Here is a 17,901-nt window from a genome sequence, read left to right as displayed (position 1 = left end):
CCACTGGGAACAATTTGCCATGAGGCCTTTGATTGTCATCTTCCTCATTCCCATTACTTTATCAACACAACCTCATTTTGACAGCTTGCTTCAGTGAGCTGAGCTGAGCTTCAGAATCTAGGGCTTGTAGCACCCCGATCGTACTTGTAGCTAAAGCCAAGAGAATGGCACCATTTTATTCATACAAAACTCGAGAGATCCAATTGCTTGAAAGGAGCATCACCAACTACAATCAAAAGCCTGTCTGCACTGTGCAGTGCAGGCGACTTGAAAGCAGTAAGGCTCTCCAACTCCTTACATTGTGGTGGAAGGGGATCGAGGACGGCTCCAAGTACACGAGGACTAGGAGGTTTGAAGCAGGCAGAGCGGGAGAGATGAGATATAGATCATGAGGTGGTGGATCATGACAGGCATAAGAGATTGTGGTATCTGGCACAGTATGACCATATCTGAAGATAATGTTACTAAATGCCTTAACAAAATGATATGAACCTTCCTGCTCATCGCAGTATAATAAAAAGAACTCAACTATTAATCTAGTCCTTAAGCTGGAATGATGCAGCTTCACACCTGCTTAGCTTTTAAGCTGGAATAAGTATAGGAGAAATGGAGCTTTCACAAACTAATTGGAGATCAGGTGTTTTTATATTTGAACAGCTAAGCAACAGGTGTGAAGGAGCACAACATTGTGCTAAGAAGCTTAGCCTCAGTTCTATCAAATTATTATCTTTTTTGTCACTTGGAAGAGCCAATTTGATATGAGATTTAGCTGATCATTGTTGAAACTGTGGACAGAGGGATAATAGAAGCATGTGTATTGACATATGTATAAGAACGATCGGATCATACAGGAGAATCAAATCAATCTCACGGTTGCTGATATTATGTATGGCACACATTTATTTATTTGGTCAAGAAAAATAAGCAAATGGTTGGGTGGGTGATCGTTAGTTAGCAGTTTAATAACCGGAAAATTGACCTTAATCTCCTACCTCAGATCCAATTAAGCTGTTGATATCCCACAAGGTATCAGATTCAGATACGCCTTCAAACCCAATTTTAGTCGAATCCACCTCACTTTGGTTATCAGCTGCAGGACATGAAGGTGTATGCCATTTTTTTCTACCCAAATCACTGGAAGTTTATTTTCCTCTATGTTTTCCTCAAGAAAATTGAAAATTGTAGATCACTTGAAGTGTTTTAAAGTTGGGGAAAAAAATTTCTTGAGTCAATTATATATGGTTTAATACATTGATTAGGAAATTATATGAATATTGACTCTAGTTCATGCTCAAAAATCGGGTAGATTGATGTTGAGATGCAAAATAGTGGGATCTTGGTCAACTTTAGATTGGACGACAATATGAAATTGCAGGATTGTTAATATCGATCCTGACTTGGTTCTTTATGCACTCAAGCTTATTCGATTCAAGCTTATTCGATGTATATAATCCATCTTATTTCTTCAAATATTTTTTCGCCTATTAGCATCAACTCTATTTAAGCTAAATTGTAAGGCTCGATAACAGATCACTACCATTGATCTATTTACGTGTGAGAGACCAGATCACTCATAAAACTATATAGCTTAACCAGTTTACATTATAATATATATATTAATATATATATATATATATATATATATATATATATATATATATATATATATATATATATGAGTGAATTTTCAAAATAAACCTCTAGCTATGAACATTTTTCACGAAACATCTCTAGACCCATTATCGCTTTTTCTCAGTAATGCTCACAACCCTTACGCAAGGGCCATGGCAATTTTCGCTAACCTCGCCCGTGACCTATCGCCCATGACCTTAAGGAGAGAGCACTAAGAGCTATTGTTATCAATTGCAACACTTGCATGAGGGCCCACCATCGTCACCACCACCCACAACTTACCTGGCTGTTGCTAGAACCACCATTACCTTCGCACACACAAGGGCGAGTCCAACAAGGGTTGATAAGATCCGCAAAGACAACGACAACCCTCGCACTCCTTCCTCATGCAAGGGCCACAAACAAGCACAACGAGGGTTGTGTAGAGGCAATGTAAGGCAACGATGCAAGGCAAAGGAGACAATGGCCAAGGGCAAAAATGATAATTAATAAAAAATATTCTATTTTTTTTCCTAAATTAGGACACTAAAATACCAATGATATCAACACCACAATTCATACTTGATCTGTTCAAGTAACTTGATTCAGAACTAACTCGCACCTGAACTGTGAAGATAAAATTGTTTGGACGAGGGTTTTGGGGAGAGAGATGTATACATTTCAACCTGATTCATCCAAGTTGAACATATGACTGCTAACAAGCCACATATCATTAATCATAACAAGTATGGAAAATTTTATTCTCCTTACCCAGGATGATCCGAACAAATTGCTGTCGATCAAATACAACCAAGTTGGTGAAGCAGATTAGTGAGAATTCAAGTTTTGTGGATGGTCCAGAGAAGGATGCTCTCAGTTGCCATCAATGCAAATACCAATGATGACCGTGATGTGACTGATATGATTGTGATCTTCCGAGAGGGCTCAATGAAGAACTCCCAACTTCAAGAAGCGGGGCACGGGCAGCGAGAGTTTTTGCTGCTGCTGCAGCGTTGTCTCCTGAATAGATTGTTTGCTTGAGATTAGTAATTGGATCTGCAGTAAAACCATAAATAAGAGCAGCTAAATCACGGGCAGGCCAAACATTAGACGGGCTTCTACAACCTTGCACAAGATTATCTCAGCAAGAACATAAAAACAAAGTCTCGATTCAGATCATACAAAGGCAGATGTTATCAATATCAAATTGAGAAACAACAAGGCCAACGTTGAGATCATACTTCCAATGTTATCAATCGCACATGATAAATGTACCATTCTTTTCTTTTTTTTTTTGGTCTTTTTCATGTTAGGTTTCTGCATGCTTGAATATTCTAAATTTACATTTAATTAAAACTAAACAAAAATAAAAGAAATTGTAAATAGTAAACCAGACTTTAACCCAAGGAAATGGAAACTGCAAAACCTGGCGTAGAGTTCAGGTCACAGGCAAAATTTTACCTATTCTCTTGAGAGTCCGGTTGTTGCTTTAAGAAATTCCATGACCGGCTGCATCTTCAAATGATTCTGAAGGTTGCTACAGTATGGTACATCTCCCCGGACAAAACTCATCCATATGATTTAGAACCGTATACCAAAGTATATACAATAACTGAAGCAACATAGATCAGAAAGGAGACTGGCACAATGGGCAAGTTGATTTATGAGAAGTTGAGAACCACTTGTAAAGGCAAGCAGAGTGAAACTTGTGCTTGCAAGTCTTGCAAGCAAGCCGAGGAAGACTGTGATTTGTGGTGTGGATTATGCTGTAACAGATAGGGCATTCCTCAACACCAAGGAACTCTTTGTCAAAATCGCTTTTCCAAATTAGAATTGCCTCGGCTATTGCACCATTCTGCATGCAGAAAAAAAAGACTTTATGATACCATATACATTTTAAAAGAAGATGCACAGATTTCATCACAGCTGGTCAAATTGGAAAACCAGGATTAGGACCGTTGGTCAGTCTGGTTTCACTGTCAAATATGTCAAAAATCCAAATTGAGCTGGGTCTGATTGGACAGTTTTCTAGTCCGAAAGAACCAGTTGATCCAACCAGACTCGGTTGATTACTAATGTCCCTATAAAGACTGAAAACTCTTGTTTATCTATTTGTTACAATCATTGCATAAAGAAATTTCTATCCTCTAGAATGTTAACAACAAAAGAATAGAATAAATCTAAAAGGGTCTGGAGACCTTGGAAGCAAGCCCTAAGTTGCTATTATCTATCTTGTTAAAGCCATAATTCTTAATATTTAATTTTAATTATATGTTATACGTTACTTTCATAATTTTGCATAGTCATAGTTTATGTTTTAATAAAACGTGATTCAGAGCAATAGGTCCACTGGTTCAAACACTAACTTAATGACGCAAGGCTTAGATGGGTCGCTGCTAATTACAATTCAAGACAACTGAATAAGAAGTTTAAAACTGTTTACAAGAATGAAACGATATCAACAAGCATTACAACTTATACCAGGGAACTGTTAAACCAAAGTAACAACGAAAACGTAAAAATATCTGTCACAGATAGCACAACAATTTTATTATTCTTAACTGGGTGCAGTGTCTGAATTGATGGTGGAATTTGCTTTCAATTATTAATCGATTCATATGAAATAAAAATGTAGCACCATCTAAACTCAATTCCATGCTTAACATTGTTTATAAAAGCCAATAGAAACTAGCAACCATCAAGGCCCTGTTTGGTTTGAGGAAAGGGGCAACCATGGGATCAAATTACATGGAAAGAGGTCTGCTATTAGTTTTTTATGCACCGTAGGTCAAGTACAAAAATCCACCTATATAATCGTCACCAATTTCCTGTACTTGACATTGGATCAGAAGCCACAAACCCAACTATGGAAGGTTAAACAAAGTATGAAGGGCGTAAGTATTTTATGATCCAACCTAACCATAGCCAAATGAACATGGGCAATAGAAAGAAAACAATACAAGGTTATAACTAAATATAATAGAACATAAAATAAAGAACATAAAAACTAAGCACAAAGCTGGATAGTGCGTGACCTGATTACGAATGAATGCTGTCAATGACAACAGCCACTTTCGTTGTCTTACTTCACTAATACCCAGGCTTCTTGTGCACTCTACATCCACTGGGCGCAAGGGGTAAGAACTCGGAAGGCGAATTACAAGATCCATCCCTGTCTCTTCTTTTTTATAAGTAGCAATTATCTCAGATGCTGACCTATTTACACTAACTGAAAAGTTCTCATCTGCAAAGACAGTTTCTTTTACCTGCACCAACCAAAAGAAAGTTCACGAGGCATAATGTTAGCGAAGTTCTCAAGTAACAGCAGTTTAAAGCTAGCTACTGCATTTTATAACACTAGGACTGTCTATGAAGAAGAAAATTTTGGTCAGGGTTGCTTTCTCAGCAAAGAGAAGCATACTTATCATTTGTACCCATACATAACAGAAATATAAATGCATATTTTGAATGACAATAGAAACTAAAAAGAAATTACTTCTTCTTACATTCAGGATGCATTAACCATTCCAAACAGTAATGATTTCCCAAGTTTCAGTAATGGGGTTAGCAGTGGGTAGTACTTGTGGCCAAGATTCATAATTTTATATCGTACCGATGTCTTGAGCTTTGCTCGATATGGTACGGTATGAGCGTACCAAGCAATACGCCAAGGTGTACCACTCGATATATATATATATAGGAGGCGTTCGTTGCCTCGACGACGTCGCCTCTTTTTCTTCTCCTCGTTGCGTCAGACAAGGAGAAGAACGTGGTCTTCTCCTCATCTGCGGCGTTCAGCGAAGACGTTGAAGGCTGCAGACGTCTCTGGCCGTCGGCGAAGAATGCGACGAAGAAGCCGAGCCCTACCTCTCCATTACCTCTTGGATCGGGATCATTGAGGGAAGGCGACACTAGATCAGGAAGCATCATGGTTCTCCCGATTCTCCCTCTTCCTCGAGCGCCTTCTCCCTTGCCATAACCAGGCTGATACCGTCCGGTAACGGGCTGTCCGCGTACCGGTCTACTAACGGACCGATATGTATCACCCGATTTGGGCAGTATCATTCAAAATTAAAATCCTTGCTTGTGGGTTCATAAATATTTTGACCATGAAAAAAAAGGGCAGTGTCGTTGATTCATCCTAAAAGTGCAAATATCAGACTTTACATATTTCACCAACACTTACTTGCTTGGTGACCTTTACTAATCAAAATCTGTCCAAATTTGTCAAAGCTCAGTACATATGAGTTCTTAATTTATCAACGGCAGATGGATCAACTCTTAAATTAATGTGGCATAAGGCAGATAAAAAATGAACTTGGTTTCGATTGTTATTTTTAATGAGGGTAATTCACTAAAATTAACATCTGCCAAACAGTAACACCAATAATACGTAATACACATCTTTTATTACATTGATACAATTACTGGACACTTCTTTCCTTTCAAAAACACATCACAATATCTCTTTAAACTCTATCATAAACTTTTCTGAGTTGAATAAAAATCATATGCAAATTTTTTCTCTATATATTTCTTCATAACTAAATAAAGAAACAATTTCCATGGTTGATCTTTGAAACATAAAACAAAATTGATCCTGAAAATACATGTAAAATCTTATTCTTTCTTAAATTATCATATTCCCGAAAGTTCGTAGGACAACTCATCAGCTTATATCCTTCGTAATTAAAGAAACTTTGAATAAACCCCCTCCCCTCCCCTCCTCTCTCTCTCATTTTTATATACAGATCAGACATTCTTTTAATTTAAAAAATTTGTTAAATCAACTATTCAATTTGCAGAAGTGACTCCTAATAGGGGCTTCTCTTTTTCAAGGGAAGAAAACTTCAAGAAACCACAACTTGGTTCATAAGTTCCCTAAAAACCTAACCTGTGTTACCTTTGAGCATTCTCAATTCATTTCCAGCTTGGGGATTTTCTCCACATTAATCCCATCCAAAAATATACTTAAAGTAAGTCTTTAGATGAATGAAAAACAGAAGCAAAAAAGAATAATCAAGTCTTACAACTTGGTTCAGAAATTTCCTCAACCCTTAAAACCCAACCTGTGTTACCTTTGAACAATATGAGAGTTCGTTTCCAGCTTGGAGCCTTTCTCCTTAAAGGACAATTTAATTGAACTATGTGCTTAGATGAATAAAAAACAAAGCGCAACAAACTTTTTGACGAACAAAATTACCTGGGAGAATTCATTCAAAAGGAGAGGAGGACTGCACCAAGCTTTAGTAAAGGACTCGATCACAGTTAACAGAGAACGGTCACGTAAGCTAGAAAACCAATTGCGCACATAAGAAGGAAGACGATGAATCATCATTCCATATATTGAACCAGCAAGTGAAGCCACTGTCTCATTTCCAACAGGCCAAAGTGACTGTACATATAATGTCAACGAGCATGTTGTAATCGAATGCTTAGCAGCATTGGCAGCTTTAGATGCTTCAACTACTAGCTCAAGTTCCTTCTTCTTTAGATTACTTGCACCAATCTTCAAAGGAATGTGTTGGAAAATGCAGTCTAATATCATTGGACTAATAGAGTCCTGTATGTGTTGGACAATTTTTTCCCTAGCTTTGGAAGAAGATGGAAATGAATTTAGACATGAAAGCAGTAAAGCCCAGGCAATAAAGAGATTTACCTGCAAATTGACACAAGACAAAGCTGCTTTCAATGCATAACAGCAAGATGATGATAAACATAGAAGATAAATAACACAACATTACCCTATCTTGTGATAACAAGTCCGTTTTTAGAAGCTCGGCACTTGGTTTTTGGATCAGAGAGGATAACTCATCTCTAAAAGAGAAAATTCCTTCTGTAGATAATTCAACATTTGATGAGAGGTCTGACTCCACAAACAAATTACCTTCTCCTTCCAGACTACTTTCTTTAGCAAGTGAAAGATGACACATAGGCTCAGATGAAAGTAAACTGTAAGCGGCAAACTGTAGATATGAAATTGGTCTCGATGAGAAAAGAATAGCATACAACGCATTGATGGAACCCTTGCTAAGACCCCAAAGTTCCATTGACTCTGCTGCTGCACTTTTCACATGTTTAGGAGAGTTACTAACAAATGAGGCAACTAGACCCCAAAAATATGAATAAGGAAGTCTACTTGAAGCTACAATAGTTGAAAACACCTCATTGCACGACATTGCAATAGCCTCTGTAGCACCAGTTGCAAAAAACAACCTCAAGATACTTGCCATAATTCGATCTTTCATGTCTGCCCACTTTCCTAGTCTTAACAGGTGCAAAGCATTGGTACTGTCTGTTTTGTGTTCTTCAAGCTGTGAGACAAGACGGAATATAACCAAAGCAGTTGTGGATATACTTATTATCAATGAATCATAAGCCTGAACTGATAGTTCAAGTTTCTTTGCAGTATGTTCCAAGTCATCAGTAGTTGTATAATGGACTATTGCATCATCTATGCTCTCTGCTATTTCCTCCATCAACAGAACAGACAATTCAATCCACCTATGTGATTTATCCAACACATAATTCCAGTCATCTTCAACAAATTCCTGCCAACAATACCCAACTGAAACTGCTGTTAGCTTTGCGTGATGAATCTGCACCAACAATGAAGAAACTAAATCTCCACTAGAGGAAGAAATAGGAGATATCTGATCAATGGCTGCAGAAGCATCATAGCAGTACAGGTGCTTTCTGAATAAACTCAGAAGCAAAGATGACTCATTATTGCTGGCATGCCTCAGCAAGTCAACAATAGAATTTCCAGTTTCCAATGTTGTCCTTAGAGGAAAACAAGATATGACAACTTGGATCCATTCACCAACATCTGCAATAAAGTCTCAACAGTTACACCATGATATGAATAGTGCTTAATTGTCTTTAATAAACAGCTTAACAGAAAGAAGAACATGCACTTACTTTGTTCTGTTTTTCCCAAGCATAAAGATGGAAAAGAAAGAGATTTTTCAAGCCAACTTATGATATATGTCCTCACTAAATTGTCTTCTGTAGATGATAGTGAAATATTTGCAATTGCATCAGTAGATTCCGAGCTTTCTAGCAATGATTGAATAGTAATACTTGTAACAAAAGGAAGAACTCTGAGACATGACTGATCTATGGAGGTGTCCATGAAAAGTCTGTCCACTAGTTGTTCAAATAATGCAATAGCTGCAAAATTTCCCCCAACCTTTTCATCGACAAACATAGAAGAGAGCATGGAAACTAGGCCACGCAAAAATGGATCATTAATTTTCTCAGCCTCATTATGTGGAACCTTCCATGAATCAAAAGATATCCACTGATCATAACTGACACCATGCATAATGGTTCCGTCAAGCAACATATTGATGATAGAAGATGTAACATTTGCTTCAGGTATAGATGCTTCAGTTTTTGCATATTTGTTCAGCAATGGTAGGAATGACTCTGTAACACTGCTCTCTTTCCAATCCCATGAGCAAAGCATTTCAGCAGCAAGCCACTCCCGTTTGTAAGGAGATGGGAAGGATGAAACAATCTCAGTGTCTGGTGATGCTACTGAAGTACAAGTCTCTGTAAAACCAGCAATTACTATGTTGACTCCAAGCCTTGCAATAAGCTTGTCAACAAAAGCAACAAATCTATAATTACTGTGTTCCTGCATCAGTCCAGTCAACACATTGAGTTAATAATGGGTACTGTATGATTAGGTCATCAAAAGAATGTGGCAAAATAATATTACTAAGAAGATCTTAAATAGCATTGACAAAAAGAAACTGATTGATAAGTGCTAATAAAAGCATGGATGTGCATTTCTATAAATAAGGATATTAAACAATGACTTATAAAGATGATACTTAGGACTCACAGTAAAGGAACGCATAATCCATCAAGAAAGCATTTGTTCAAGTGCAAAAATTCACTGCTAAAAACCAAAATATTGATTCAACAAAGATAATTAGCATGTTAATCGCATGGGATAAAAATGGCTAAGCACTTCCTAACAACCAAAAAAACAACCAAAAAGCAATGAGCATCTATTCCAATCAAAAGAATGAACTTCAGTACCGGTACTTGTTTTAATGGAAGGATAAGTCTACCTCATATTTAACAGTGCCCCAAGTATCACAAGAGTTTTAAACAAATTTAGTCCAAACAGAGAAAAGCAAAAGAAAATATGAAAACTACTTAAAAACAGAGATTCACTCCTTTTGACCACTCCCATCATTTATAGCTATTATCTGTACTTAGACTTTGCTTCGAACCAAAAGATCATCACCTCCTATCCTCGAAGCACATTATGGAGATTCATAACTGTTCTATTGTGTTCATCTGCAATTTGTTTAGCTTATCATGCTCCAAGAAACACAACAAATTTAATGCACATATATATTACCGAGTAATGTAGAGAAAACATATCCTCCAGAAAATGGATTTGGGATTTTAGCATGTTTCAAAGATATTTTTACAAGATGATACAATTTATACAAACATCAGAGATGTTCAAATACTGAAAATTGACCAGATAAAATTTATTGAAAACTAATAAGTACTATGTTACCAGGAAGTTCTTGGTGTCATCAAAGTCATGCCAACTTGTCAAGAATCTAGAAAGTTCTAATATACATCAAAGTGAGGTTTTAAATATGGATCAACCAGTATGCATTAACCGGTCCAACCAAGAAGCATTCATTATTATCTTCTGCTATTCTATTAACCATACCAAGCAGTGCCGGCTGATATACCATCTAGTGTATTGCTGCAGCAGCGATTTCATAGGATACCAGTATTGGACAGGTATTTAAAACCTTGCTTTTGAAAAACCACAAACCAGCCATTTATGCTCTGTAATATACACATACATCTGATACATCTAAAAACACAGATATATAAACAGTAAGTATGGTTATCCATGTCCTAATATATTGCTGTCATTTTCTGTTGCAATGCATTATCCATGACAAGCTTCCTTATAACGTTGGATGATTCCTTGTAAATTGTATGTTTCCAACATAATTATGCAGTCACACTAAGTGTGACTCGAGCTCAATTTGCATTTATTTTTTCAGAACAAAGGGCAAGCAAATAGCAATCTTGGAACTTGTCTTACTTCCTGTAATAACAGGCTGACATTCCACATAAGTTGAACTCATTTTCAATGGACCATGATATACAATTAGCCTCTGTATTACAACAATCATATTTTCTTTACAGATAGATTTTTGCGGTACCTAACGAAATAAATAATAACATCACTCTGGCAAAAGAAAAAAAGTTTAAATCCTAGGTCATAAAAGAATGACAGATGCACGATGCTGCAATAAGATGAATGCCCACATAAAATTTCATATGGACACTGACATCACATGTAATCATCACAAAGAAAAGATCCTAACAAAGAACTTTCAGGGGCATATATGGATATGTTGAAGCATCAAATTCTAGAATATGTTCCTCTGACAATAGAATGCATGCCCAAATCCAGCTTTCTCAAGGGTATAACAGGACAATAAATATTATGCAGGCTTACATATGCAATTACTGTTTCCCAGCAAGCAAAAGACAGATCAACTAAAAAAATGTAGCCTATAATAGCTTTCAATATTCCTTACATTAATGCCTGTGGAAGTTGCCTCTTGGAAGGTTGCCAATATGCTGCCACGGCGGATGAATGGTTTGACCCACAATGGCCAAGATTTCCCCTCAGACAACAATTGATCCAACAAAATTTGCAACTCTTCTTTGTTATGGCATATTATTTCTAAAATATCCAGCATCCATTCGCAACATGAATGAGATATTTCAGGAGCAACTAAATCATCCGTGTCAAGTAGCACAAACCTTACAGTCTGTACTATAATGTTTCCCAACCTTGATCGAGTATCTGCACTCAAGCTTTTCCAGAAAGAACTACTTATAGTATGGCGAAGAGCATGTATTTTTCTTCCCAAATTTAACATGGCATCATCCTGCTCCTTGGAATCATTGCTAATAACATTTTGTGTTGCACAGACTGAGACATCAATATCAGTGGTATTTTTCGAACCCTCTGAACTATCATCCTGGCAAACCTGAGATGTGATACTGTATTGCCAATCAACAATGAATAATGCTGCTAAAATAGAAGAAACCAAACTGCAATTCTTATCAATTATATTCAAACAATAGATGCTACCCTTGAGAACTTCAAAAGCAAATCGGGCCATTGCAAACCTCATTGAGAAAGATGGCTCTTGCAATTTCAGTAAATCCTTAGACTCAGAACATTGAAACAAAGAGCAAGCAAACTCTGCCCAACAAAATGAAAATGAGGTAAGGAATGATGCCAAGTTTTTCAGAATCTCCTCCCATACAATAGTACATGCTTCTTCAGATAGAAAACACACTTGATCATCTTCAACAGAGCCTCCAAGCACCGCACTGCATGATATAATTATTCAGGAAGCAAGCTTATCATCATACAAGTGAATGTGATAAAAGGAAACAACATGTAACCAGAGTTCTCTCTCCCTCCTTGATTATTATCTCCATACGCATGAATAATCTAATTGATTTAACCAGACCTATGAGTACACTTGTATTACTATGATCTCAAAGCAAATCAGCTACAATCCCATAAACATCGCTTTCAGCCAACTAAAACCTTGTACCTCTGACTTCACAGGAATACAGCAAACACTCAAACCAGATCAAGAATGTTTTCTAAATCCAATCAAAATGCAGAAATAAAGCATAACTGCTGATAAAGAATGCACTTTAATAGTGTCCATAGAATGAAGGAATATAAGACAAAATATCTCTAGTGAATAGAAGTTACTGATGTAGGAATGTGTCCTATCGTCAACACAGGGGCTTACGTAACTAATGCTAAAAAATGTGGTTCATTCAGAGTTTCAGACACATTCCATTATGTGCTACTATTAGATATGTGGTGGTAAATGCCACTGCATAACACCATCGATAAGCAGAACATGCCATACATCTAGACTATGCAGCCACAAATATTACACCAGGTTCCCTTCTCTATTAACATTTTTACAAGTGCTATTATTGTTATCATACTATCACACATTGCCATGATCTCTAGACCATTACCCACTCCATATCATTTACCATTTAAAGTATATCCTTAAACAGGTATAGTTATCAATCCCCATACTACAAATTCTTAATTGGAACATAGCCAATCTATAGTATTGACTTTTTGTTTGACTATTTAACTATTAGCCTTGTATCTAGCCACAAATGTGTGTGTGAACTGCATAGACCACTTTAGGACATCATATATATCAGTACCATCAAATACTCTGTGATGAGTTCTTCAATAAATGTAAGTGGAGAATCAACAGAAAATTACCACAGAAATTGAGCATGACAACTTCTCACAGGAGAATGGTGGGCAATAGTTATTGCAACAGAGTCAAGCAAATTATGCCGCCAACGCTCCGGGAAGAAGCCACTTCTTTGTAAATTGACCAGCGTCTTGGTCCTTATTCTTTCTCTCACCTTCTCAATGAGCATAGCTAGCACCTCAATATGACTGGAATTGTCTGACATTTCATATTGTTTTATGGAATGATTAATGATTGAGCACCATTGTTTAGAGAAACACTCATCTTGAATTAAGTCAAGCAGCAGGTCAAGTTTCAAACTGCTGGAATTACTGTTTCCTTGTAAACACCAAGGAATGAGGTCACTGTTAAATGTCTGCAGAAAATGCTCCACGTTGACTTCAACGCGAACTTCGTCCTTTGGGTTAACAAAGTTAGACAATATTACTACAGATCCAAAAATTTCAATTAAGACAGACAGAAGTTTGACAGCATCTGGAGAGTCCTGCAGTCAACAAATACCAATAAACATTATCCAACCTTGTACAGTAAACCACTGAAACCAAAATGCAAATTGCTTGAAAGCATTTATTACTCCATCATTATGTATAAATAGAAAGAAAATTACAAGAAATATAAATTATAAATATTATAAGAACATTAAAAGTTGGAGAACTGAAGAGATGGTAACTTGACCAAACTTAAAATCCGGCAAAAGTACAAAAACAAAATTGTGTGAGGGGTATGAGGGCAGGGGTGGGAGGCAGTTAATTGTATCTTTTGTTAATCAATCACCTGCTAAGGACATTGTATGATATTTAAAGTAGTAATCTTTTACTAATATCAAAGCTACCAATCATAGAAAGTTCAAAAACATGCTTCTTTATGGCCTTAAAAAAGAAAAGGTCGCCTACCGCATGAGGCTCTCACCAATGTGATGCTCAGGAGGATCAGTATACACAGATCTACTCCAAGCAAAGAAGTCTTTTCTGTATAATTTGAACTTTGACCACCACCCAAGTTCAAATGGAACAACCACATGATAATGTCCAGGATCGCAGAGACTTGGATGGTTATATTTCATTTGGAAAGTAAACAAGCTTCAGTCAAGGATTCGAATACCGGTAGTGCCAAGGCTCCCAGAGACTTGGATAGTTGTATTTCATTTGGAAAGTGAAAAAGCTTCAGTCAAGGATTCATTTACTGGATAACATAGGTGGCCCAGTTCACAAAGCCGCAACCAATGCAAGATCTGGAAACGGTCAGTGTGCATAGCACTAGCACTACCAGCAAAAAGACTGTTCTATAACTGAAACCCTAGCCACCCAATTTGATATGGAGTAACCTTACAATAATGCCAAGTGTCCAATAGCCACATCTTTTGAGAAACTTTGTTATAGTTCATTTCAAAGGTGAAAAATCCTTAAATCATGGGTTTTAAATATCGATTGGACTAGTATGTACTGACCATTGTTTAAAGTTTCCGCCATTTCAATCAATAACCAACAGTACAAGGACAGAACAATTTTGCTAGGTCCAGTCCAAAACCGAGTTTACTGCTTAGTAAGCTCACTATACCAGACTAGCCAGATGATAAGCAAACCATCAGGTTGTAGGTTTACAGCTCGATACTAGATGTTGTCCTGGAAAACTTTTCCAAATTGTTGATATGCAGATGTCTTATCCACCTCTCTCCCTCAGCCACCTTCTGATCCTTTACCTCCTCTTCCTTTATGATCACTGTTGCCGCCGCCTCCTCTCTGCCTCTCAATGTTGCTGCAACCTCCTCATCCATGTCATTGTCTTCTCTTACTCTAATACACATCACTGCCACCACCTCTCTCTCTTTGATCCAGCCCTAGTACTATCAATTTACTAACATGTACCAGTACCATACTGGACCACCGACTGATCTCGATATCAGACAGAGATTTTAATCCTTGATCGAACCAATATTTAGCGGACCAATCAAGGACCATTACCAAATCATATAACGAGGTACTAGTCTGTATTCAATTATTATTATTCAATGATATCGAGCGACGAGCAGTACAAGTCAGTAAACTGGTACCATACCAGTCAAATAAGCAGTTGAAATTGATGCTGAACCATTGTTTAAAACCTCAGCTTCAACCAGGATGGCATTTGTTAAACTAATTATTGCATGACAATCAAATGTAACTTGTCACAGTTCCAACCACAAGAATATATCATCTTGACAATAAAATGCAGACGATAAAAATATGCCAAGAATGCATAAAAGGATAAAGAGAAGAGCATAAATTAATGCAAACTGTCATATTAATATTTAACATCATGCTGAATCAATAGAAATTTTCATTTCTTCAATTCACAATAGCTAATAACAGAGAAAATCCCATCTCAAACCTAACATATTTTGGTGTTGCAGTTGGAAATTCTTATAATTGATAAGAACATCCTACTCTAATTGTTTTCCAATATAATCAAATTTGATCCCTTATTTCAAAGATTCAACAGGAGATAGGATGTCATTATTTTGGGAAAACCATGGACATTATTTTTAATTAGAATTAGAAGCGCAATATCACATAAAAACATAAGGTTGAAATAAAATAGTCTCATAAAAATTAAAAAAAAAAGATCTGATGAACATAAATGATGAACTAAAAATTATAGCAGAAAAAAATAAAGAAAAATCTCTGACATGCATATTCTCTTGTTGAATTTACCATGGATTTAATCACCGGGAAAGTGGTCATAATCAATGGTTGGCCTAAAAATTTCAAAGGCCAATCATGACCTTTCTGCAACACAAGTTCATCCAATAACAAAAAAAATCTTGTGATTCGTTCTACATGCTCATGAAAATTTTGCAAGCATTCTCCTTGCCATAAAATCTCAAGGCAGTCCTTCTGAAAAGATGTGGAGAACACATTGAGCAAATTTCTATCTTCGAGAGAAATGTCTACCAGAATGCCAACAATACACCTCACCAACTCCTGAATATAACTTGCTTCATAACTACTACTAGTTCTTTGTTTTGAATTTTCTTTACCATCATCAGTGGAGACATCAGACCTCACTAGCAAATTCCCATCTTGCTTTTTCAGGCTAGGCAACATTAGATAGTCATTCAACAAGAGTTCTACCAGAATATCATTCGTTAACTTGATGGCAGGATCATTATTGCCATCTCTTGCCGTAAAATATCTGCAAGAAGCATATTAGAGACACTTGTTATCTCAGACAACAGAATAGAGAAATCACCATTAAGAAACCAGGTTTATATGATCTAATTAACTAAGCATTTAAATTATATAGAAAAATATACCTTGATACATTGCGCAACACCCAGAGAAAACATTCTTTGAATGCACCAAACAATGCCAAAGTATTTGCAGCTGAGTAGTGTGATGAGTGTCTTCCATCCCATAGATTTTGGAAGAAATCATAAATAAATTGTTCTCCGAGGTCTACATCAGTAGGCACTGAATCTAAGAATAGAACAAGTACTGGATATGAAATCTGTTGCGATCCATAACAACCATTTCTTAAGAATTGCCAAAACCGATGTAGGAAAACTTTCTGGACATTACAGTATGACCATCCATTTGGAAACTTTCTTGAGAAGAGCAAAATCATGTCCCACATGGAAGAATGGCAAGACGCATCCTTATCTTGGAAAGCACCAAGAATGGCAGATGAAAGCACCTTCATATATTCTTCATTAAAGGCATGTGGAATATGTTTTACAAAACTAGTTAGAATGGAATATGTAGCTGTACGAACAATAGGATATTTAGATTTCATATACTGAAGAAAACACTTGTGTGTAGCAAGCATATTTTCAGCAGAATATATTGTAGCAGTCCTAGCTTTGGAAACAAGTTTTTGTTCTGGCAAAGAACTTTCATTATCGCAGTTCTGCATTTTTGTACCCAACAAAATATCAACAAGGGTTGCTACCGCCAGCAGTGATGACGAAATTGCCTGTAACACAAAAGAAGGTGACATGAATGATAAGCAAAAGCATTATATTAGTACTTGAAGGACCCAAAGCTTGACAAGAAGAATGTGCAATAAAAAAAAGGGACAACTAAAACAGGAGGTGAAAATATGCGAAAATCTATGCAAATTATGGTAGCATAACCTTAGAAAAATTAAAGTGATGCACAACTAGAAGAAACAGAACACAGTGTTACTGTGATAGTAATACAAACTTATTAACATAATAGTAGATCAACAATTGTTAAAAAAGAAGCTAAATATATCTGTTTCTCAAAGCTACAGATGTAAAAAGCACAAGCAAAATCTATGGCTAATAAGCAATTGTAGAGTTCAGATAAACTTGAACAGATTATGTTCTCCTCAAAGAGTGATGAAAACTGAGGTAAAAGCAGGTGATCATATAGCTAGCTCTGTTTTCTATACAGGCAATATGACTACATCGGGATAAGCCACCTAAGAAGCATGTGATGCTATAGGACGAATACATTGGAACTAGTCTCACTTCTGATAGACAAAATACAAATGTTTGCTTTTGATCAAGTTACAGTCTAAACCTTTAACAAATTGACAAGATAATCTTTTAGAATCAGTAAGTTCCTTACTTAAATGGCAAACCAAGATACTAGAAAAGGCATGACTACCTGTGAGAAGCACTAAAAACTAGAACATCCAGCTCAATAGTACCTCACTTTCTCTCACAACAGACTTCAGATCAGAACATACGAAAAGGAGAATATTACAATTATATTCTAGGACACTATCATACTACATTATGAGATGGTACAACCAAATTTGCACAAAAATTAGAACATAAGAAAGATATTTGCACACCTACAAGGTAAGACAACAGATATACCAAGACAGATGCAACATTACATGCATGGACATAAAGATATATCAGAGTTAAAATTTAAACTAATATCAAAAGATACGAACACATATCGACAACGAAAAGATATGAACACATATCAACTACCAAAAGATG

General features: G+C 36.5%; 1 protein-coding gene across 5 annotated transcripts in view; it reads right to left on the bottom strand.

Annotated features, from left to right (window-relative positions):
• Positions 1-2,087: 2,087 nt before the first annotated feature.
• The window catches only part of LOC103998270 (E3 ubiquitin-protein ligase listerin), a 31,887-nt gene continuing 16,073 nt past the window's right edge, over positions 2,088-17,901 (bottom strand). For 4 of the 5 annotated variants that reach the window (XM_009419694.3, XM_065125930.1, XM_065125929.1 and 1 more), the window contains 10 exons: positions 16,240-16,898; positions 15,638-16,118; positions 12,953-13,431; positions 11,208-12,015; positions 8,533-9,253; positions 7,356-8,440; positions 6,815-7,270; positions 4,647-4,877; positions 3,073-3,466; positions 2,088-2,631 (listed from right to left, as the gene is read on the bottom strand). In XM_009419694.3, coding sequence (XP_009417969.2) covers positions 3,239-3,466; positions 4,647-4,877; positions 6,815-7,270; positions 7,356-8,440; positions 8,533-9,253; positions 11,208-12,015; positions 12,953-13,431; positions 15,638-16,118; positions 16,240-16,898 — 5,148 coding nt within the window. In that variant the 3' untranslated portion in view covers positions 2,088-2,631; positions 3,073-3,238. Of the gene's footprint in view, positions 2,668-3,072; positions 3,467-4,646; positions 4,878-6,814; positions 7,271-7,355; positions 8,441-8,532; positions 9,254-11,207; positions 12,016-12,952; positions 13,432-15,637; positions 16,119-16,239; positions 16,899-17,901 lie in introns of all 5 variants that reach the window. The other variant, XM_009419693.3, reaches the window with a different exon arrangement.

This window comes from Musa acuminata, chromosome BXJ2-9 (assembly GCF_036884655.1).
Source record: "Musa acuminata AAA Group cultivar baxijiao chromosome BXJ2-9, Cavendish_Baxijiao_AAA, whole genome shotgun sequence".
Taxonomy (NCBI): Eukaryota; Viridiplantae; Streptophyta; class Magnoliopsida; order Zingiberales; family Musaceae; genus Musa; species Musa acuminata.
The sequence above is the reverse complement of the archived record's forward strand: the minus strand, read 5'-3'. Positions and strand labels throughout refer to the sequence as shown.